Below are 23,997 nucleotides of genomic sequence, written 5' to 3'. Positions count from 1 at the left end.
TCAGCCGAGCGTAACTACGCCCAGATTGACAGGGAGGCCCTCAGCCTAGTGTGGGGAGTGAAAAAGTTCAATCACTATCTGCACGGGCAGAAGTTCACCTTGCTGACTGACCACCAACCACTTGTCTCCATCTTTCATCCAAAGAAGGGCGTTCCGGTGATGACTGCGCAACGGCTACAAAGATGGTCCCTTTTTCTAGGGGCGCACCAATATGATATCGAGTATAAGGGCACAAAACAGCATGGAAACGCTGATGGGCTATCACGCCTGCCACTGCCTACTGCGGAGGAAGCACCAGCAGTGGATCCTGTCGAAATATTTCATTCGACTATAATTGAATGCTTGCCAGTAACTAACGCTGGCATAGAGAAGGAGACCCGAAATGACCCGACATTGTCTCGGGTATATGATTTGACGGTGAAGGGATGGCCAGCACATGGCGACTCACAGTTGCCAGCATTCTCATCCAGAAGAGAACAGCTGTCAGTATGCCAAGGGACCTTGATGTGTGGATCCCGAGTGGTAATTCCACCCAAGTTAAGGGAGAGAGTGCTCAATGAGCTTCACCAAGGTCATCTGGGAGGGGTGAAAATGAAATGCCTTGCTAGGGCTTATGTGTGGTGGCCGGGGATCGATCAGCAAATCGAGGACCTGACAAAGAGCTGCTCAGGATGCCAGAAGGTCCAAAATGGACCACCACATGCCCCTCTACACCCATGGGAGTGGCCCTCATCTCCATGGCAACGGGTGCATATTGATTTTGCTGGTCCATTCATGGACTCAATGTTTTTAATAGCCGTGGATGCGCACTCGAAATGGCCTGAGGTCATCAAAATGTCCTCCACCACCACGGAGAAAACTATTGCAGTCCTACGGACCATTTTTGCCAGGAACAGCTTGCCAGAGCAGATTTGCTCTGATAACGGACCACAGTTTGTGTCCGAAGAGTTTCGAAGATTTATAAAAAGGAATGGGGTCAGGCATTACACATCCGCCCCGTATCATCCAGCCACAAATGGATTGGCTGAGAGGTTCGTACAAACCTTTAAAAAAGCAGTAAAGGCCATGTGCGATGACGACATTCCACTGCAGCATAAGGTGGACAATTTCCTGTTAGCCTACAGAAATGCGACACATGCAGTCACCAACCAGGCCCCAGCCATGATGTTCTTTAACCGAAGGTTGAGATCTCGTCTGGATTTGCTCAGACCAAATGTACGAAGAGATGTTGAGAATAAGCAATTCCAGCACATCAATGAGAAGCCGACAAGGAGCTTCAATGTAGGGCAACCAGTCTTGGCCCGCGACTACCGAACAGAGAAATGGCAACCAGGAACGATATGCACACGGCAGGGGCCACTAATGTACACAGTGGATGTTGGGGAGAACATTGTGAGACGCCATGCTGACCAGATCCTAGAGTCACAGGAACGAGTCAACCCCATGTCTCGGCCATACATACCTGGTGAGGAACCCGACGTACAGGTCGCATCTACCTCAGAAACAATAGCATTGGAAGCTGATGAATCAACTGACGACAGGGTGTTAGAATCGCCTCCGCACCAAGAGCGAGACACTCGGGAAAGGCGTTATCCAGAAAGAATCAGGAAGCCTCCCCAAAGACTGAATTTATAAATAAACTATTTCCAGTTAATGTTGCATGTTAAAAGTGTTAATTGTAATTAGTTTGATATTTAATTGTTAAATGAGTGTTATGGTACTGTTAATCTAAAAGGGGAGGAATTGTAATGTACGTACCTTTAAGGGGGAGAACTACTTTTTACAGCTCCTGTATCCTGTAGTACCGACAGTGACCACACCTGTATATAAACCCTGAGTAGTGATCTGTACAGTCAGTTGCAGTTTGAACCCTCATTCAGTAAACACCTGTTGATTGTTCCCTGCAGTCTTTGTCTGATTATTGAAGGACACAACATTAATATACCCGGATCTAACAATACCAACCAGTCCATTACTTCCCTAAGAGCTACTTAAATAGTCAGTCTTCCCCACCCCCTTCACGGATACTTGATTTGCTCCTCAGTGCTAGTCAGTTTTTTTCCTAGTTCTCTGGGTTGGCATGCATGCGACTAGTTCTGGCCACAGCTTCTACTGAATGTTGTTACTTTGTTCCTGGATTAATTTATTGCAAAACCAGGAATTTTCACTTGCATAACAAAGTGACAACCTATGAGAAACAGCAGTGCCAGGTAGTAGCGGCAGCCAGGAACAGCAGCATATGTGCCGACCTGGAAAGCTAGCAAGGGCTCAGCAACAGTTTAAAAAAACTGGCACAACCTTAAAAATAAGCTGAGTTTAGGAACATCCTTGAATATATAGCTACAACATGTAGTTACACTGAAAGAGTGCAATGGGAGATGGACTTGTCATAAATTAAGTTGCAGGTATACCAAAGTTTCAGCACTTGTATAGTGGAAGATTGGGCCAAACATTGTGAGAATTTTCCTCTCATTTCTATCAGAGACAAATTTTGGACTATTGTGATTATGTATTGTCACTCAGTTTTAAAATTATATATATGGCTGTCACTGTGACACAAGAGCACTCTTCATCCCCCTCCCCAGTTCACAATGGCACTCTTCTCCATCTCCTTCTACGCCCTCAATTTACACCAGCACTCTTCTTCCCCTCCCATTTATTAGCACCGTCCCCCCGCAGTTCATGTTGGCATTCTCCCACCTTTCCCTAGTTCACACTAGCACTTTCATCCTCCTTGCTCCTCTTAATTCATTCTGGCACTCCCCCCCCCACCCCACCCAGTTCTCACTGGCACTTTTCCTCTCAGTGCTATGTGATTCCTACCTGCTACCATGTAGGAATTCTCACAATTATGTGACGCCTGGTCTCGCAAAGCTATTGGAAGAATTGCCATTTACAGCCACATTCCATCCCCTGGAGCAGCAGCAGCAGATCAAACAGGCAGTGGCCATTCCAAGAGATTTAAAAGTTCACGACTACACCAGACTAAGCCTCTGATGATACAGCGCATTAGCACAATAACACCATCCTGACTTGGACATATATCTTTGTTCCTTCATTGTTGCCGGGTCAAAATCTAAGAACGTCATACTTAACAGCACTGTGGGAGTACCATGAGTACCTTCACCATATGGATCCAGCGGTTCAAGAAGAAGGCCCACCACCACCTTCTCAAGGGAAACTATGGATGGTCAATGAATGCTGGCCTTGCGAACGATGCCCAGATCCAAATAATTCATTTGTTTTAATTAATGGCCTATGCCAAACAGTACACTTTCCTGCTGCACTATTCAAGTACCAGCTTCAAGAGACTTGGTTCTATTCCATTAATCATAAGCTAATTTAGGACTTTGTTGTGTTGACTGAAATTTGGCAGAACCTGATGACCAACTATGTAAAATAATTCCACGAGTTATATGGCTGGCAGGCATGTCCTGGAACAGATGTACTGCACAGGAGTATGATAAGACTATTGTTTGTGATCGTGGATTTCAGTTTTTTGCCACTGCACCTACCTACATTTTTGTTTTGCTTCTGGTCTGTCATTATTTGCTAAGCCACTTTAATGATGATCCTGACCATTAGGTTACTGCTAACATAACTAACTCATGTTAGTAGTCGAGCCACTGAATATTCTGTTAACAAATTAAATATTGAACATTTTCTTGACAGATACAGCAGAAGATTAATTTAGTCATGACTGGATCAACCCTCAGTCTTCCTAGCTTCGACTGGCTGCAGATGCATACCACATATACCAATCCATTTTAATGATTTTGCACAGTAATTTTATAAAAACACTCCAGTTCTCTCAAAAAAGGGAGGGGAAATACGTAAATAAAATTAAAATATGAAAGTAAACACTAAAGGGCACTCAGAACAGGAGTGGCCTAACAAAAGGTTATGCTATAAAGTACATGCTCATGTTCTAAACTTCAGGTGTACTATAGCACAGTTTACTTTCACAGTATATCATACATCCTTAAGACTTTACAAAGTTATAAAAAAGACTTGCATTTATATAGTGCCTTTAACGACCACCGGACATCCCACAGCCAATGAAGTCATTTTTGAAGTGTTGGCACTGTTGCAATGAACTCCTGTTCTGAGTGCCCTTTAGTGTTTACTTTCATATTTTAATTTAATTTAGCTATTTTCCCTCCCTTTTTTCAAAGAGCTGGAGTGTTTTTATAAAATTATACACAGCTCGATAACTCTCTACCTAATACCTTGGTTCTAGGCCAGGACTAATCCTCTTTTACATAAGAAATAGGAGCAGAAGTAGGTGATTTGGCCCCTCGAAACTGCTCCACCATTCAATAAGATCATGGCTGATCTTTTACCTCAACTCCACTTTCCTGCACTATCCCCGTATCCCTCGATTCCCTTAATATCCAAAAACCTATCGATCTCTGTCTTGAATATACTCAATGACTGAGCCTCCACAGCCCTCTGGGGTAGAGAATTCCAAAGATTCACCACCCTCTGAGTGAAGAAATTTCCCCTCATCTCAGTCCTAAATGGCCGACCCCTTATTCTGAGACTGTAACCCCTGGTTCTAGACTCCCCAGCCAGGGGAAGCATCCTCTCTGCATCTACCCTGTCAAGTCCTGTAAGAATTTTGTATGTTTCAATGAGATCACCTCACATTCTTCTAAACTCTAGAGAATATAGGCCTAGTCTACTCAATCTCTCCTCATAGGACAATCCCCCCATCCCAGAAATCAGTCTGGTAAACCTTAGTTGCACTCCCTCTATGGCAAGTATATCCTTCCATAAGTAAGGAGACCAAAACTGTACACAATACTCCAGGTGTGGTCTCACTAGGGCCCTATATAATTGCAGCAAGATGTCTTTACTCATACTCAAATCCTCTTGTAATAAAGGCCAACATACCATTTGCTTTCCTAATTGCTTGCTGTACCTGCATGTTAACTTTCAGTGATTTGTGTACAAGGACACCCAGGTCCCTCTGAACACCAACATTTCCCAATCTCTCACCATTTAAAAAATACTCTGCTTTTCTATTTTTCCTACCAAAGTGGATAACCTCACATTTCTCCACATTATATTCCATTTGCCATGTTCTTGCCCACTCACTTAGCTTGTCTATATCCCCTTGAAGCCTCTTTGCATCCTCCTCACAACTTACATTCCCACCCAGCTTTGTATCGTCAGCAAACTTAGATATATTACATTTGGTCCCCTCATCCAAATCATTGATGTAGATTGTGAATAGCTGAGGCCCAGCACTGATCCTTGCAGTACCCCACTAGTTACAGCCTGCCAACCCGAAAATGACCCGTTTATTCCTACTCTCTGTTTTCTGTCTGTTAACCAATCCTCAATCCATGCTAGTATATTACCACCAATCCCATGAACCGTAATTTTGTTTAATAACCTCTTGTGTGGCACCTTATCGAATGCCTTCTGAAAATCCAAATACGCCACATCCACTGGTTCCCCCTTATCTATTTTGCTAGTTACAACCTCAAAAAACTCTAACAGATTCGTCAAACATTATTTCCCTTTCATAAATCCGTGTTGACTCTGCCCAATCCTATTATTATTTTCTAAGTGCCCTGTTACCACGTCCTTAATAATAGATTCTAGGATTTCCCTACTACTGACATCAGGCTAACTGGTCTGTAGTTCCCTGTTTTTTCTCTTCCCTCCTTTCTTAAATAGCGGGGTTACATTTGCCACCTTCCAATCCATAGGAACATTTCTAGAATCAATGGAATTTTGGAAAATGACAACCAATGCATCCACTATCTCTATAGACACCTCAAAACCTCAGGATATAGGCCATCTGGTCCAGGGGATTTATCGGCTGTCAGTCCCATTAATTTCTCCAGTACTATTTTTTTACTAATACTAATTTCTTTCAGTTCCTCATTCTCGCCAGGCCCTTGGTTCTCCACTATTTCCGGGAAGTTTTTGCGTTTTCTTCCGTGAAGACAGACACAAAGGGCTGGATTTTGTGAATGGAGACGTGTTGGAGGCGGGACTGCTGCTTGCTTGGTTTCAGTCCCACCTCCATCAGCCTCTGGCCAACCCTGATTGAGCTTGTTAAGCCTGCCCGGCGGACTCAGCAGGCCAATTAGGGGGAAGTCAGTGACAGAGCACGTCAACGTATGACGTGTCAACTGTCAAGAATTTTTGAAAGAAGAAATGTCATCGTTTGACAGCTCTGTGAAGCTATCAAACACTGGCATTCTGTGTAGTTTGATGAGTCCTTGTGTTCAGGACTCATCAAACCTTTCTACTTTGTAGAAATCAGATGACTGTTGGATCGGAGGATCCAACAGCCAGTCTGTGATCTCTACAATGGAGATGTCGAGACTCCGGTGCCACAGCGGCTGAAGTCTGTAAGCAGAAACAAAGGTAAGTGAACATAGTTTGCTTTGTTTCGATTTAAGACCCTAGTTTCGGATTTAACTAAATCGCTTTCAAACTCAATATAAAATTCTATCACATTATGGTCACTCTCCCCTAAAGGCCCCTCTACTGCAAGATTATTAATTAACCCTTTCTCACTGCACAATACTAGATCTAAAATAGCCTGTTTCCTAACATACTGATCCAGAAAATTATCATGCAAAAATTCCATGAATTCATCCTCCACACTATTACTGCAAATTTGGTTTGCCCAGTCTATATGTAGATTAAAGTCCCCATGATTACTGTATTATCATGCAACTTTCAAGTCCACAAACTATACCATATTGTTGAAAGATGCTGTGAGCCATTACATTTCTCAGTACATCTTCCAACTTGGAAGGTTTGTAAAAAAGTTGTTCAGGTTAGTGTCGTGTATTGATTGTGAGTTTGACACCAGTCAATACGGTAATGTAATGTGCCTTGCATTATGGGAATTACCCGGGAAAGCAGCAGTCAGCCATTTTACCAATAAAGAGAACATCGTAGTTAGAAGCCTGTCTGCCTGGTTCTATGCTTGAATGCGTTTATACAACATTGGCGACGAGGATAACGAAAGGAATCATTTTAAATGGGTAGTTGCCCAAGTTTTAGTTAGCTAGGATGGAGAAGACCGGCATTCAAAATTATGCATGTTTCACCGAGCCAGCCACGTTGGGTCCAAGATGGACGAGGTGGTTAACGTCTTTTGAGCTTTATGCCAACAGCAAAGGACTCATTATCGACGATACCTCTACAGCTGCCACAAAGCAGAGGAGAAGAGCTCTACTTCTACACCGAGCAGGACCAGATGTCCAGGATATCTTTTTGACTCTACCGGACACAGGAGAACCAGCAGACTACACGGCGGCGATTAGTGCTTTGAATCACTACTTCGTGCCCCAGGTCAATGCAGCATTTGCTGGACAGACTTTTCATAAGTTGTCCCAGAAGACAGGCGAGACTGTGCAACAATTTGCTACTCGCTTGCGGCAGGCTGCTAAAGACTGTGCTTTTGAGGGGGATGCAGATAATCAAATAAGAGACGCTATCCTGAGTAGGTGCACATCAGCCTATGTGCGGAGGAAATTGCTAGAGGAAGGGTATGGTCTAACGCTCGCCCGCACGTTACAATTGGCCTCACAATGTGAAAACGTCGAGGAGCAGATGTCAGCCATGTCATGTACAGAGAAGGCGGAGACAGATACTGTTTGTCGTGTTACTCAAAAAAGAGGGTATTATGCGAAAAGCTCGACAGAGAAACCAAAGGGGTATGGCGATAGGAACAAAAGGAAATGTTACAGATGTGGACACACAGACCACATGGGCAGAGATCCGAAATGCCCAGCACGCAGACAACATGTCATAAGTGCAAGGGAAAGGATAATTTCTCCAAAGTATGCCGCACAAAGGGTACAAAGAAACACAGTTTCAACAATGTAGAGGAACAAAATGACTTTCCATTGGCTGTTACTGGAAATAATGTGACAGAGAGACTTACCTTTTGTGTGGGGGGGGAGTAAACCTGAGAATGTTAATTGATTCGGGTGCAACTAGTAATGTGATAGATGAGAATACATGGGAAGGATTAAAGTCAGAACACATTAAGTGTCAGTCACATGTCGCTAAGACAGAGAGAAAGTTATTCTCTTATGCTTCTAGCCGACCACTGTCAGTTAAAGGTGTATTCGCATGTGGGACTCAACCGTGGCTAACAAGGGAAATTAGGGATAGCATAAGATCCAAGGAGAGGACATTGGCTAGAAAAAGCAATAATCCTGAGGATTGGGAGCAGTTTAGGAGTCAACTAAGGAGGACAAAGGGATTAATTAAGAAAGGGAAAATAGAATATGAGAGTAAGCTAGCAAGGAACATAAAAACTGACTGTAAAAGCTTTTATAGATATGTGAAGAGAAAAAGATTGGTGAAGTCAAGCGTAGGTCCCTTACAGTCAGAATCAGGGGAATTTATAATGGGAAACAAGGAAATGGCAGACCAACTAAATACATACTTTGGTTCTGTCTTCACAAAGGAGGACACACATAACCTCCCAGAGATGCCGGGGAACATAGGGTCTAATGAGAGGGAGGAACTGAAAGAAATCAGTATTTGTAGGGAAATGGTGTTCGGAAAATTGATGGGACTGAAGGCCGATAAATCCCCAGGGCCTGATGGTCGACATCCCAGGGTACTTAAGGAAGCGGCCCTAGAAATAGTAGATGCATTGCTGGTCATCTTCCAGAACTCGATAGACTCTGGAACAGTACCCATGGATTGGAGGGTAGCTAATGTTACCCCACTATTCAAAAAAGGTGGTAGAGAAAAAGCAGGGAATTATAGACCGGTAAGCCTGACATCGGTAGTGGGGAAAATGCTAGAGTCTATTATAAAAGATGTAATAGCAGAGCACTTGGAAAGCAGTGACAGGATCGGACAAAGTCAACATGGATTTACAAAAGGTAAATCATGCTTGACTAATCTACTGGAATTTTTTGAGGATGTAACTGGTAAAATAGATAAGGGAGAACCAGTGGATGTGGTGTATTTGGACTTTCAGAAGGCTTTCGATAAGGTCCCACAAAAGAGATTAGCATGCAAAATTAAGGCACATGGGATTGGGGGCAAGGTATTGACTTGGATAGAGAACTGGTTGGCAGACAGAAAGCAAAGAGTTGGAATAAACGGGTCATTTTCCGAGTGGCAGGCAATGACTAGTGGGGTACCGCAAGGATCGGTCCTAGGACCCCAGCTGTTCACAATATATATTAATGATCTGGACGAGGGAATTGGATGTAATATCTCTAAATTTGCAGACGACACAAAGCTGGGTGGGAGGGTAAGCTGTGAGGAGGATGGCGTGAAACTCCAGTACGATTTGGACAGGTTGGGTGATTGGGCAGAAACATGGCAAATGCACTATAATGTGGATAAATGTGAGGTTATCCACTTTGGTGGCAAAAACAGGAAGGCAGATTATTATTTGAATGGCAATAGATTGGGAGAAGGGGAAGTGCAAAGAGACCTGGGTGTTATTGTACACTAGTCGCTGAAGGCAAGCATGCAGGTGCAGCAGGCGGTTAAGAAGGCAAATGGTATGTTGGCCTTCGTAGCAAGAGGGTTCGAGTACAGGAACAAGGATGTCTTACTGCAGTTGTACAGGGCCTTGGTGAGACCACACCTTGAGTACTGTGTGCAGTTTTGGTCACCTTACCTGAGGAAGGACGTTTTAGCCATGGAGGGAGTGCAGCGAAGATTCACCAGGCTGATACCTGGGATGGCAGGAATGACGTACGAGGAGAGATTGTGTCGATTGGGCTTATACTCACTGGAGTTTAGAAGATTGAGAGGGGATCTCATCGAAACCTATAAAATTCTGTCAGGTCTGGACAGGCTAGATGCAGAAAGGATGTTTCTGATGGCCGGGGAGTCCAGAACCAGGGGTCATAGTCTAAGGATAAGGGGTAAGCCATTTAGGACTGAAATGAGGAGGAATTTCTTCACCCAGAGAGAGTGGTGAACCTGTGGAATTCTCTGCCACAGAGGGCGGTGGAGGCCAGTTCATTAAATATATTCAAGAAAGAGTTGGATATATTTCTTGAGGCTAAAGGGATCAAGGGATATGGGGAGAAGGCAGGGACAGGGTACTGAATTTGGATGATCAGCCATGATCTCATTGAATGGCGGAGCAGGCTCGAAGGGCCGAATGGCCTACTCCTGCTCCTATCTTCTATGTTTCTATGTTACAATAGGTAAGAGAACTGAGCAGGCGGAGTTCATTGTGGTTAAAGGCCATGGAGAGCTGTTGCTAGGAAGGGAGACAGCCATGAAACTGGGAGTTTTAAAAATAGGCGCAGATGTCTCAGCTGTGGTAGATGCAAGACAGCTACTAGAACAGCGGTATCCAAAGGTGTTCCAGGGAGTAGGAAGGCTGAACACAAAACAGATCAGTTTGTATATCGACCCACAAGTGAAGCCTGTGGCCCAGCCACTCAGGCGTATACCATTCAACTTAAGGGGGGGGCAGTAGAGGCCAAAATAAAACAATTGAGGGACATGGACATTATCGAACCTGTAACTGGTCCCACCCCATGGGTAAATGCTGTGGTTATTGTACCAAAAGCAGATAAGGATGTAAGGTTATGCCTAGACATGAGACGAGCAAACCAGGCAATAGTGAGGGAACGATATCCAATCCCCACCGTTGATGAGATACTCCAGGGTATGAATGGCTCGACGGTGTTTAGTAAGCTAGGCCTGAAATGGGGTTATCACCAACTAGAACTGACCCGTGAGTCACGAGAAATCACAACGTTTGCAGTACATAACGGAGTATACAGGTACAAGAGGCTGATATTCAGTGTATCTTCAGCTAGTGAGCAATATCAGCACGAGATAGCTAATGCCTTAGCTGGAATAGAGGGTGTTGAAAACATCTCAGACGACATTATCGTGCATGCACACGACCAGGAAACGCACGACAGACGCCTGCACGCTGTCATGACCAGACTAATGGAAAGTGGACTGACACTAAACTCAGAGAAGTGCCAATTCAACATGGACCGATTGATTTTCATGGGAATCCTGTTGTCTGAAAAGGGCATCGGACCAACAGCAGAGAGAGTGCGAGCGGTGGCAGAAGCTCGGGAACCAGAGAATGCTACAGAGGTGAGGAGTTTCTTGGGACTCCTTGGGTACAGTAGCAGATTCATCCCGCAGTTTGCAACGCTATCAGAGCCACTGCGACGCCCGACGAGAAAAGACACACCATTTAAATTTGGATCACAACAGAAACAGTTATTCAGTGCACTCAAGGAAGAGTTGGCCAGAGCCGGCACTTTAGCATATTTTGATAAGGACGCACCAACCAAGGTGATAGCAGATGCCAGTCCTGTAGGTTTAGGCGCAGTACTAGTTCAGGACCAACAGGGACAAGAGGTGCCAATATGCTATGTAAGTCGTAGTTTAACAGATTGTGAGATGGGCTTGTGAGAGGCTGCATCCATATGTGTATGGCCGAAAATTTAACTTGGTAACTGACCATAAACCATTACAAGTGATATCAAATCAAATCAAATCAACTTTTATTGTCATTGTTAGTGCACAAGTGCAGTACAACGAAATGTAGGCTTGCGGCTCCAGAGAGTGTACATTTAGATTAAGACATTTAAACATTCAACATACATTTGGCTTGTAATACATTAACATAAACATAACCATGATAAAGTGCATTGGCAGATGTGCAGGCTTTAGAGTTTATTTGTGGAGTTCAGTAGGATGACAGACCTGGGAAAGAAGCTGTTTCTAAATCTGGTCGTACGGGTGCGAATGCATCTGTAGCGTCTCCCAGATGGCAGGAGGGCGAACAGACTGTGGCTGGGGTGGGTAGGGTCTTTGATGATGGACCGTGACCTCCGTAAACAGCGTTTCTGGTATATGTGCTCTATGGTCGGTAGCCGGGTGCCGGTAATGCGTTGGGCAGTTTTGACTACCCGCTTCAGGGCTTTCCGGTCATAGTAGCTACAGCTGCCATACCATACTGTGATACAGTTCGTCAGGATGCTCTCTATTGTGCAGCGGTAAAAGTTAGAGAGGATCAGGGGTGACAGGTTACATCCCTTCAGCCTCCTTAGGAAATATAGGCGCTGCTGGGCCTTCTTCACCAGAGAGAAGGTATTAAGGGACCAGGAGAGGTCTTCTGTGATGTGGACTCCGAGGAACTTAAAGCTGTCCACCCTTTCCACCACAGCCCCATTGATGTGGATGGGGGTGTGACTTCCGCCTTTAGACTTCCTGAAGTCCACAATGATTTCTTTGGTTTTCTTGATGTTAAGGGCCAGGTTGTTATCGGCGCACCACTTCACGAGATGCTGGACCTCCTCCCTGTAGGCTGACTCATCGTTGTTGGTGATCTGGCCTACTACCGTGGTATCATCCGCAAACTTGATGATGGTGTTGGAACCATGAACAGCCACACAGTCGTGGGTGAAGAGGGAGTAGAGGAGGGGGCTCAGCACACATCCTTGTGGGGCCCCCGTGTTCAGGGTCAGGGGGGGGGGGGGGGAGGTGTGGTTACCTAATTTGACAGACTGGGGTCTGTTTGTTAGGAAGTCCAGGGTCCAGTTGCAGAGGGAAGTGTTCAGGCCAAGAGTTTGGAGTTTGGTGGCCAGCTTGTTGGGGACAATAGTGTTGAATGCTGAGCTGTAGACTATGAACAGCATTCTGATGTAGGTCTCCTTACCATCTAAGTGATTCAGTGCCGAGTGTAGAGCAGTTGTGATTGCATCCTCCATTGATCTGTTTGCACGATAGGCAAACTGGTGTTGGTCAAACCCTGTGTTGTCAAACTCTAAACCCTGTGCCCGTATAGAGAGATGGGTACTTAGATTACAGCCGTACGATTTCAAGGTGATACACATTCCAGGCAAGCAAAACATTGCAGACCCACTGTCACGATTGCTGGGGAAGACAGCAAAACAGGAGAGACATTCTCATGGCTCAGATGAATACGTGAGATTTGTAGCTGTGAGTGCGACACCAAAAGCACTCACTACTAGAGAGGTGGAGGAAGCCTCTGCTACCGACCCAGAGCTGATTGAGGTACGGAAGGCAATCACAAACGGACATTTTGAGAACTGTAAAGCTTATGCAGCAATTGCAAACGAGCTGTGCATAGTGGGGTACCTAGTTCTTCGGGGAACACGCATCGTGCTACCCACAGTGTTACACGCACGAGCCCTGGTGTTAGCACATGAAGGACACTTGGGAATAGTTGGAACAAAGCAACATCTCAGAACCAAGGTTTGGTGGCCTGGCATGGACAAGGCAGCTGAAAAACACTGTAAAGCGTGCCACGGCTGTCAGATATTAGCCAGACCCGACCCACCTGAACCGTTGAGACCAACACCATTACCGGAGGGCCCCTGGCAGGATGTAGCTATAGACTTACTGGAAACCTTGCCATCCAACCACTCCCTTCTTGTGGTAGTTGATTATTATAGTCGCTACTATGAATACGACATCATGACCTCCACAACAACAGAGAAGGTTATTGATAGTCTAGAGTCAATCTTCAGCCGTCATGATTTGCCAATCACCTGCAAATCTGATAATGGTCCCCAATTCAGATCTGAATTATTCAAAGAATATTGTGAAAACAACGGGATCAAACACCTGAAAACGACAGCAAAATGGGCTCAGGCTAACGGAGAAGTCGAGCGCCAGAATGCATCGCTGATGAAGAGAATCAGAATTGCTCAGTCAGAAGGACTAGATTGGAAACGTGAACTTAGAAAATATGTGATTGTGTACAGGAGCATTGACCATGCCACGACAGGAAAGAGCCCGGCAGAGCTGCTCTTTAAACGGAAAATGAGGGGAAAGCTGCCAGACATCACAGAGTCGCGCGCAGACATGGAAGTACGTGACCGGGACGCAGAACAAAAAGGCAAGTCCAAACTGTACGTAGATGAACAGCGGAGAACACAATACTCAGAGGTGGAAGTTGGCGACACGGTGCTGGTACGGCAGGACAAAGTGGGCAAGTTCACCACTCCTTTTAATGCCACACCGCACAAAGTTTTGAGTAAAACAGGGAGTCAAGTAGTAGTAGAATCTCCAGACGGAGCACGCTACTCGAGAAACACTACGTTTGTGAAGAAATACAGAACCAATGGACCAAAGGAGACACTCCATGAGCAGGAGGAAACACAAGGGACTGAGGACAGTATAGTAGACCCTGACACACATACCACTGTGACACAGGCAATATCCACTGACACCAACATGTCAGACATACCCAATACAGCCAGACCTCAAAGGGTTAAAAGGAAACCCCAAAGACTGTCTGATTATGTCACAACATAAACTGTGCAAGAACTGCATGGGTGATGTTAAATGTTTAAACCTGGGAATTATTTAGTTGTGTGGTAAGACACAAGTTTGTAAAAAGTTTATAAACCAAATAAGTTATGCAGTGTTATTGTAAGCAACTGTTTGTAAACTGCAAGTTTGTTTCCAAGGAAAAGGGGGATGTCGTGTATTGATTGCGAGTTTGACACCAGTCAATACGGTAATGTAATGTGCGAGTTTAACACCAGTTAATACGGTAATGTAATGTGCATTGCATTATGGGAATTACCCGGGAAAGCAGCAGTCAGCCATTTTACCAATAAAGAGAACATCGTAGTTAGAAGCCTGTCTGCCTGGTTCTATGCTTGAATGCGTTCATACAAGTTAGCTTCCTCAATTTCACTGTAGGCCTCTCTCTCTCTCTACTCTCTACTGTGGTTCCTTCCTGCGTGCAGGGATCTATTCTGGTACTTTCTTTCCTCTGCCAGGCTTATTCTAATGGAACATCAAGCTTTTCTGTACTTGAACTACATTCAGGACTCGAGCTGCTCTTATGCACGCTCGCTGCTCTTATGCACTCTCTCACTCTCCTGCACTCAGCTTGAGTTGCCTCCCTACCTGTGCACTCATTTTTAGTGATTTGTGCACATGGACACCCTTTGCTCCTCCACAGTTTCCAGTCTCTCACCATTAGGAAAAGGCTGAGCCAATCAAACCAATTCAAAGGCAGAATTGGAGGCTAGCACAAGCAGACATTACAGTCTTACACAGTTGGTTACTTGTGAACTTGAGGCAGAAAAGTATTAAGTTAAGCTAATAACTTCGGACAGTCAGCTATAGTTGTGTTAATTAGTGTGATGGGCCTTCAATAACCACAAAACTAGAAGTTATAGACTTAAACAAGTTGGCTTTTAATCACTAAGATCAGAGCTAACATCTCAACACGCCGACTGGTTCACAGGAATGAGTCATACAGATCCTGGGATCTTTATGTAAGAGAAGTCAGGGGCGGAGCCAAGAGCCAAGACCTGGAACCTCCCAGGTTAGTCGGGAAAGAGGAAGTGAAACTATACACAGTGGGGGAGGGTAATATACATGAATGCAAAATGAATACAGGATCAAGACAAACAGATTTCATTACATAGTGTTTATCTGAAAAAAGGTGACGGGAAGAGAGAGAATATGAAAATCTTACATCTACATCAATTTCATGTCTGCTTTTTCAATTATGAAATCCTACATTCACATTTACAATAGAAAACACCAGCATAAACCTGTCCCTCTAATTGTAAATCTAACCACTGGGTTCCCATGATTCTTTCAAAATATTTTCTGAAAATGTATTTCAACTGCCATTTGTTCCTCAATAACTGAAATTAAATGCAAAATAAAAGTTTAACCAACACAATAAAAATGTTTTGCAATATAATTGACTTTATCAATTGAATTGTCTTTTTTGTCTCTTAATGTTTTCATTCAAGTTTTTATTTGCTGGCCTCTGCCTCTCCCACAACCCTGGGCTTGAACTAGATATTTTTGTCCAGAACTGTGACGTTGTGAGCTGAATTTCGGATTGTGCAGCCAGGCCATGTGCAGTTACCTCAGTGTTGTTCATTCAGCTCTACTGGGGCCTATTCTTCCCCTTTAGCTTCTAGCAGTTATTGCCCCCAAAAAATTGCAAAATTATTTGAAGAAAAGTTAGAGGACAAATTTCAAAGTTTTACTGAGGTAAAGTTCATAACTTTTTTTAAATAAAGAGAGGCTGTGTGTGGGGAAAAGAATTGCAGAGTTCTGACTGTATACCTGTTGTAGCCTTTACTTTTTGCTCCATAAATCTTAGAAAGTGCAAGAGACAGAGACACGAGGGTTGGAAAGAAGGCGACAGCAGGTTGAGGGGGAGAAAGCGTCTTGCTCTTCATGAGCAGTTGAATTTTGAAACTAGCTAATTACCTCACCTGTTGTTGACAATTACAAAATGTCAATGCTAATTGCTTACATCTGTCAATAGGAGGAATGAGACAGACAGAAAGAAAGACTCAATAAGAGATTTTCTTACCCTAATTTGGTTTCATTTCTTAACAAAAAGTTACATTTTGAAAGCAAACAAAACCAGTTTGTGGTAAACAAAGAGGAAGATAGGGTAGAAGGGAGAGTCGAGGAGGAAACTGGGTGAGAGAGTGAGAGGTCTCTGGCCTCTCTCCACCAACCTTTGGAGAAAGTGATAGGAAGGGGAATGGAAAGTTGAAGTGGTAGGGGACACAATGGAATGGGAGGAAAACTGAGTCATTGGGGGAGATAGTAAGGGAGATGCTAAGGGCCATATTTCCCCGGCAATCCCCAACCTAAATTCAGCCTACAGCTATTGGAGTCCTCTTTCCACTACACTATATCACCCACCGCCTCCCGCCTGAAAGCAAAGAAAGACACAGAAAAGCAAAAAAAAAAGAAAATAGACAAAACCAGAGGAGAGAGAGAGAGAAAAAGCAACACAGACACAGGAAAGAGAGTGACCATATTCTTAGACTTACTATGCGCAACACCATATGAGGTCAACTAGCATACATAGGAATAAGAGTAGGCCATTCAGCCCCTTCACCCTATTCCGCATTTCAATCAGTATGGCTGATTTGTATATTAACTTCATCTACCCACCATAGTTCCGTAACACTTAATACCCTTGCCTAACAAAAATCTATTAATCTACTTCTGAAATTTTCAATCGCCCTAGCCACAACAGCTTTTTGTGGGAAGAGTGTTCCAGATTTGCACTGGAAGAAGTGCTTCTTGACGTCACCCCTGAACAGCCTAGCTCTAATTTGAAGGTGATGCCCCCTTGTTCTGGATTCCCCCACCAGAGGACATCGTTTCTCTCTATCTACCCTATCAAGTCCTTTGATCATCTTAAGCACCTGAATTGGGTCACCCCTTAATCTTCTAGACTCAAGGGAATACGAGCCTAGTCTATGCAGCCTGTGCTCATAATTTAACCCTTTTAGCCCAGGTATCATTCTGGCGAATCTGTGCTACACCCCCTCTAAGGCCAACATATCCTTCCTGAGGTGCACTGCCCAGAACGGAACGCAGTACTCTAAATGGGGTCTAACCGGAGCTTTACATAACTAACATAATTTCTACCCCTTTGTATTCCAGCCCCCTTGAGATAAGGGCCAACATTCCACTGGCCTTAATTACTTTGTGCACCTGTCCACTAGCTTTTAGTGATTTCTGTACCTGGACCCCTAAATCTCGCTGCTCCTCCACAGTTCCCAGCTTCTCGCATTTAGAAAATATTCTAATCAATCTTTCTTAGGTCCAAAGTTGGTAACCTCATATTTCCCCACATTTAACTCCATCTGCCACAGTTTTGGCCACTCTCTTAATCAATTTTTATTAAATACGATTTAACATGAAAAATAAAGTGCAGCTTTTATAAATTTTTTTATTTTCAAAGGATATTTCTGTGGTATGCCAAGTTGTCTTAGGGACCTATTTTCTTCAAGACTCATTACAATCTCTTTTTTGAGATATAAAGAGGATGTTCCTGCTGTGTATATATTAACTGACTTTAAGCATTCATGCCACTTAATGTGTGGGATTGCCAGGATTTGGAAGTAAAACAGTGAGTGGGATTGAAGTGGTGATTTTTTTTAAATTACATATTTAAGATATTACTACAATATGTGTCTTGTGGTCCATTCCAGGATCAGTCATGGGGAGCTGAGATTTTTTTTATTCATTCATGGGATCTGGGCGTCGCTGGCAAGGCCAGCATTTATTACCCTTCCCTAAATGCCCTTGAGAAGGTGGTGGTGAGCCGACTTCTTGAACTGCTGCAGTCCGTGCGGTGAAGGTATCCCCACAGTGCTGAAGGATCGGCGACATACTTCCAAGTCAGGATGGTGTGTGACTTGGAGGGGAACCTGGAGGTGATGGTGTTCCCATGCGCCTGCTGTCCTTGTCCTTCTAGGTGGTAAAGGTTTGGGAGGTGCTGCCGAAGAAGCCTTGGCGAGTTGCTGCAGTGCATCTTGTAGATGATACACACTACAGCCACGGTACGCCGGTGGTGGAGGGAGTGAATGTTTAAGATGGTCGACGGAGTGCCAATCAAGCGGACTGGTTTATCTGAATGGTGTTGAGCTTCTTGAGTGTTGTTGGAGCTGCACTCATCCAGGCAAGTGGAGAATATTCCATACTTGTGCTTTGTAGATGGTGGAAAGGTTTTGGGGAGTCAGGAGCTGAGACACTCGCCGCAGAATACCTAACCTCTGACCTGCTCTTGTTGCCACAGTATTTATGTGGCTGGTCCAGTTAAGTTTCTGGTTAATGGTGACCCCCCAGGATGTTGATGGTGGAGGATTCGGCAATGGTAATACCGTTGAATGCCAAGGAGGTGTGGTTAGACTCTCGCTTGTTGGAGATAGTCATTGCCTGGCACTCTGTGGCGTAAATGTTACCTGCCACTTATCAGCCCAAGCCTAAATGTCGTCCAGGTCTTGTTGCATGCGGGCATGGACTGTTTCATTTTCTGAGGAGTTGCCAATGGCATTGAACACTGCAGTCATCAGCGTACATCCCTATTTCCAACCTTATGTTGGAGGAAAGGTCATTGATGAAGCAGCTGAAGATGGTTGGGCCTAGGACACTGCCCTGAGGAACTCCTGCAGCAATGTACTGGGGCTGTGATGATTGACCTCCAACGACCACAACCATCTTCCTTTGTGCTAGGTATGACTCCAGCCAGTGGAGAGTTTGCCCCCGAATCCCATTGACTTCAGTTTTACTAGGGCTCCTTGATGCCACACTCGGTCAAATGCTGACTTGATGTCAAGGGCAGTCACTCTCACTTCATCTCTGGAATTTAGCTCCTTTGTCCATGTTTGGACCAAGGCTGTAATGAGGTCTGGAGCTGAGTGGTCCTGGTGGAACCCAAACTGGGCATCAATGAGCAGGAAGTGCCGCTTGATAGCACTGTCGACGACACCTTCCATCACTTTGCTGATGATTGAGAGTAGATTGAAGGGGCAGTAATTGGCTGGATTGGATTTGTCCTGCTTTTTGTGGACAGATATACCTGGGCAGTTTTCCACATTGTCGGATAGATGCCAGTGTTGTAGCTGTACTGGAACAGTTTGGCTAGAGGAGCGGCTAGTTCTGGAGCACAAGTCTTCAGCACAACAGCCGGGATGTTGTCGGGGCCCTCAGCCTTTGCTGTATCCAGTGCGCTCAGCCGTTTCTTGATATCACATGGAGTGAATTGAATTGGCTGAAGACTGGCTTCTGTGATGGTGGGGACCGCAGGAGGAGGCCGATATGGATCATCCACTCGGCACTTCTGGCTGAAGATGGTTGCAAATGCTACAGCCTTGTCTTTTGCACTCACATGCTGGCTCCACCATCATTGAGGATGGGGATATTCATGAAGCCTCCTCCTCCCGTTAGTTGTTTAATGGTCCACCACCATCACGACTGGATGTGGCAGGACTGCAGAGCTTTGATCTGATTCGTTGATTGTGGGATCGCTGAGCTCTGTCTATAGCATGCTACTTCCGCTTTTTAGCATGCATATAGTCCTGTGTTGCAGCTTCCCCAGGTTGACACCGCATTTTTAGGTATGCCTGGTGCTGCTCCTGGCATGCTCTTCTACACTCCTTATTGAACCAGGGTTGGTCCCCTGGCTTGATGGTAATGGTAGAGTGAGGGATATGCCAGGCCATGAGGTTACAGATTGTGGTGGAATACAATTCTGCTGCTGTTGATGGCCCACAGCGCCTCGTGGATGCCTAGATTTGAGCTGCTAGATCTGTTCTGAATCCATCCCATTTAGCACAGTGGTAGTGCCACACAACACGATGGAGGGTGTCCTCAGTGTGAAGACGGGACTTTGGCCTAGAAATTCAGTGGCCTGCGCCACCAGTTTGCGCCCAAAGAGGGCTTTTGCGCCACTGTGCAAACCTACCGCGATATTTAGCGAGGCGCTAATGGCGGCGTTAGCCAGTAGCGCTGCGCCGCCACCGATGGCGTCATCGGTGTGCGCAGCGCCCCGCTATCGCCCCGCTGGCCATATTTGGTCGCTGCCGCCTCCCCCGCGCCGGCCGCAAACAGCGACCGGTACACGGGGCCTACCTGTGCCGGTAGTGGGGCGAGTTAAGGTGGAGGTGCGGCCGGCCGCTTTTTCGGCGGCCGCCTGCCCGCACCTCCGTCCCCGGCCTCCTACACACCACCCCCCCCCGCGGCATTGCCGGCTGTTTCCAGAGAGCCCGGCACTTCTCCTTGGTGCCGGGCTCATTTGCCGGCACTCGCGAGCGGGGATCGCGCTGTTGCAGGCACCTCCCCCTTAAGAGTGAGAGGAAGGCCTGCAGTACTGCAGGCTGCCGTGCCGCAGCGGGTGGCGCTGCGGCACTTTGCACGCCGATATTCAGTTTCAGCGCCCCAAGCGGGGCGCCGAAACCCTTGTTTAGCGGCCGGCTTCCACTTGGGGCGCTGAAACTGAATATCCCACTGGCGCAAGTGGCTCCGCGCGCAGCGGTAATTCCGGCGCCCAGGCGAGCTGGGCGCCCCTAACTGAATTTCTAGGCCTTTGTCTCCACAATGACTGTGCAGTGGTCACTGCTACCACTGCTGTCATGGGCAGAAGCATCTGCAACAGGTAGATTGGTGAGGATGAGGTCAAGTAGGTATTTCCCTCGGGTTGGTTCTCTCACCATCTGTCGCAGGTCCAGACCGGCAGTTATGTCCTTCAGGACTCAGCCAGCTCGGTCAGTAGTGGTGCTACCAAGCCACTCTTGGTGATGGACACTGAAGTCCCCCACAGATTACATTCTGTGTCCTTGCTACTCTCAATGCTTCTTCCAAGTGGTGTTCAACATGGAGGAGTACTGATTCATCAGCTGAGGGAGGGCGGTTGGTGGTAATCAGCAGGAGGTTTCCTTGCCCATGCTTGACCTGAAGCCATGAGATTTCATGTGGTCCGCAGTCAATGTTGAGGACTCCCAGGGCCACTCCTTCCCGACTGCGCCGCCACCCTTGGTGGGTCTGTCCTGTCAGTGGGACAGGACATACCCAGGGATAGTGATGGAGGAGTTTGGGACATTGGCTGAAAGGTATGATTCTGAGTATGACTAGTCTGTGGGACAGCTCTCCCAATTTTGGCACAAGTCCCCAGATGTTGGTGAGGAGGATTTTGCAGGGTCGACTGGGCTGGGTGTGCCGTTGTCGTGTCTGTAGCCGGTGCCGAGGTCGATGCCGGGTGGTCTGTCTGGTTTTATTCTTATCATTGTTTTTCATAGCGGTATGGTAGGCCATTTCAGAGGGCAGTTAAGAGTCAACCACATTACTGTGGGTCTGGAGTCACATCGGCCAGACCAGGTAAGGACGGCAGATTTCCTTCCTAAAAAGACATTAGTGACCCAGATGTGTTTTTACGACAATCCGATAGTTTTATGGTCACCATTACTGATACTAGCTTTTTATTCCAGATTTATTTAACTGAATTAAAATTCCCCAGCTGCCGTGGTAGGATTTGAACTCACGTCTCTGGATCATTAGTCCAGGCCTCTGATTTACTAGTCTAGTAACATAACCACTATGCTACCATTTCCTCTAGTTTTATTATAATTTACATGCAAGTGCAACATCTGTTAAGTTAAGTAACTTTGAAAGCTGACCAACCTCCTAGATGAGGACATGTCAATCCAAGTGGACTGTGGTAAGCCTTTCCAACTTCCAAAAGGTTTTTTATAAAGTTCCATATGAAAGGGTATTAATTAAGCTCAAAGCTGTGGGGAATGATTATGATGCTGGCTGAAGATTAGGGTACAGGTACTCATTAGAGGAGTTATATCAGAATTTTGGGGGGGTACAGAGTGGGGTACCTCAAGGCTCAGTGATTACAAAATGAATTGGACGAGACAGACGACATGAATGGTGTTGAAAAGCCAAGGATGAAGCTGAAAGAAACCCAAGAGTTCTAGTAGATTCAATGCTAAATATATCTAACCAATGCAGAGTAGTAATCAACAAAACCAATAGAATGTCTAAATACTAAGCCAAAACAGTAGAATATAAGTCAGAGGAGGTAATGATCAAACTTTATAGTGCGCTGGTTAGACCGCATCTTGAATACTGCATCCAGTTCTAGTCATGAGGAAATGAGAAATATTCAAGCGCTGGAGGCAGTGCACAGAAGAACTACTAAACTGATCCCCAATGTCACTAAAGTTGAGACCATTCGGTCAGCTGCTTCTCCACCTCTCATCTCTTTCATTAAGACCCTCAACCAAGCCGTTGCTCACCACTCCTAACATCTCCGTCGCGACATTAAATTTTGCCTTATGTCTCTTTGATATGGCTTGGGACATTTTTGTTATGTTAACGGCGCTATATAAATGCAAGTAATTGTTGTCGTTAAGGATCTGAGCAACAAGGAAATGCTGGAGAAACAAGAGCTTGAGTCTACAAAGGTGTGTGAAGGGTGATTTAGAAGTAATTTCTTTACCGAGTGTGGTGAAAATGTGGAACTCGCTGCCAGATGGAGTGGTTGAGGCGGATAGCATAAATGAGAAGGGAACAGAGGGATACAGGGGCAGGGTGTGAATTCGAGTGGGAGGAGGCTCCAGTGAAATGTAAACATTAGTTGGGCCGAATGCCCTGTTTCTATGCTGTAGATTCTATGTTGTAATCCTCACTTCTGAGGCACATGATTGAACATCACGTGATCAAATCTCCAGGAATATGTTGGAATTGGAACATAGATGGCAACCCTCGTGCCTGCACTTCTAAGTAACGCATTGTGCAAAATGATTTCAAACGTTTGATATACTATATATGCAAGTTCGCTCTTTTTTAGATTGACAAGCATGCAGATAAAAGAATGCAGTTCTAATTAGTATATCATGTACCTGTGGTATTTGAAACCAAATGATTTGCTAAAGAATGACTGCACGTTTTACCACTATACGCCCCCCACCGTCCTAAAACACCTAACTTGGTATAATTAAATGCTTCTCATTGCACATCAGTAACGCAACAAACTTGGCGAACTCCACTCATTAAATAAACAAAAAATTGTCAACGTTGCTTCCGAGTCAACCAGCCCAAATTGACGTTAGAGCCAGCCAATGAAAAACTAACATGTGCCCACAGCGTCCAACCAGCTGCAAGCAGCATCGCGGGGCCGGGCTCCTTCTGTCCCGCCCCTTTCGCCTAAGGATTCGTGTAAATAAACCCGAGTGAAAATAATATTGCCTTCGCAGGAATAGGGATTGCATCGCAGGCGGCAAATAGCAGGCGACCTGTGTGTTTGATTCCGTTTTTCGGCGTTGAATAAAATAAGTGAAGTCAAACAGTACCCGTTCCCGCACAGAGACTGCTCCTTCCTCCGCCGCTCCAGAACCTTGCCCAGATACGCCTCGCGCTCGCATTTCCGGTCTGAGCACCGCACCATGCCTACAAAGGAGAGGTAACCACGCCTGGCAGGGCAATTCCCACATCTGTCTATTGTAGGCAGACTGCCCTCATTTCTGTAGAATGTAACTCATTTAAAAAAAAACATACATGAAGAATTTACAGAAAAGATTTAAGAGAATGGTTCCAGGGATGAGGGACTTCAGTTACGTGGATAGACTGAAGAAGCAGGAGTTTTCTCCTTACAGCAGAGAAGGTTGAGAGGAGATTTGATAAAGGTGTTCAAAATCATGAGCGATCTAGACAGAGTAGATAGAGAGAAACTGA

At 45.4% G+C, this 23,997-nt stretch overlaps 1 protein-coding gene across 4 annotated transcripts in view; it reads right to left on the bottom strand.

Annotated features, from left to right (window-relative positions):
• The window catches only part of triqk (triple QxxK/R motif containing), a 130,084-nt gene extending 106,374 nt beyond the window's left edge, over positions 1–23,710 (bottom strand). For all 4 annotated transcript variants that reach the window (XR_015078987.1, XM_085992675.1, XM_085992673.1 and 1 more), the window contains exon 1: positions 23,616–23,710. Coding sequence is in view for 3 of the 4 variants with exons in the window: in XM_085992675.1 (XP_085848801.1) it covers positions 23,616–23,710 (95 nt within the window). In the remaining variant the exon portion in view is untranslated. The remainder of the gene's footprint in view (positions 1–23,615) is intronic.
• Positions 23,711–23,997: the final 287 nt, after the last annotated feature.

The sequence above is a fragment of the Somniosus microcephalus genome, chromosome 7 (genome assembly GCF_052327205.1).
Source record: "Somniosus microcephalus isolate GS21.2 chromosome 7, FLI_Smic_1.0, whole genome shotgun sequence".
In the NCBI taxonomy this organism is placed as follows: Eukaryota; Metazoa; Chordata; class Chondrichthyes; order Squaliformes; family Somniosidae; genus Somniosus; species Somniosus microcephalus.
The sequence above is the reverse complement of the archived record's forward strand: the minus strand, read 5'-3'. Positions and strand labels throughout refer to the sequence as shown.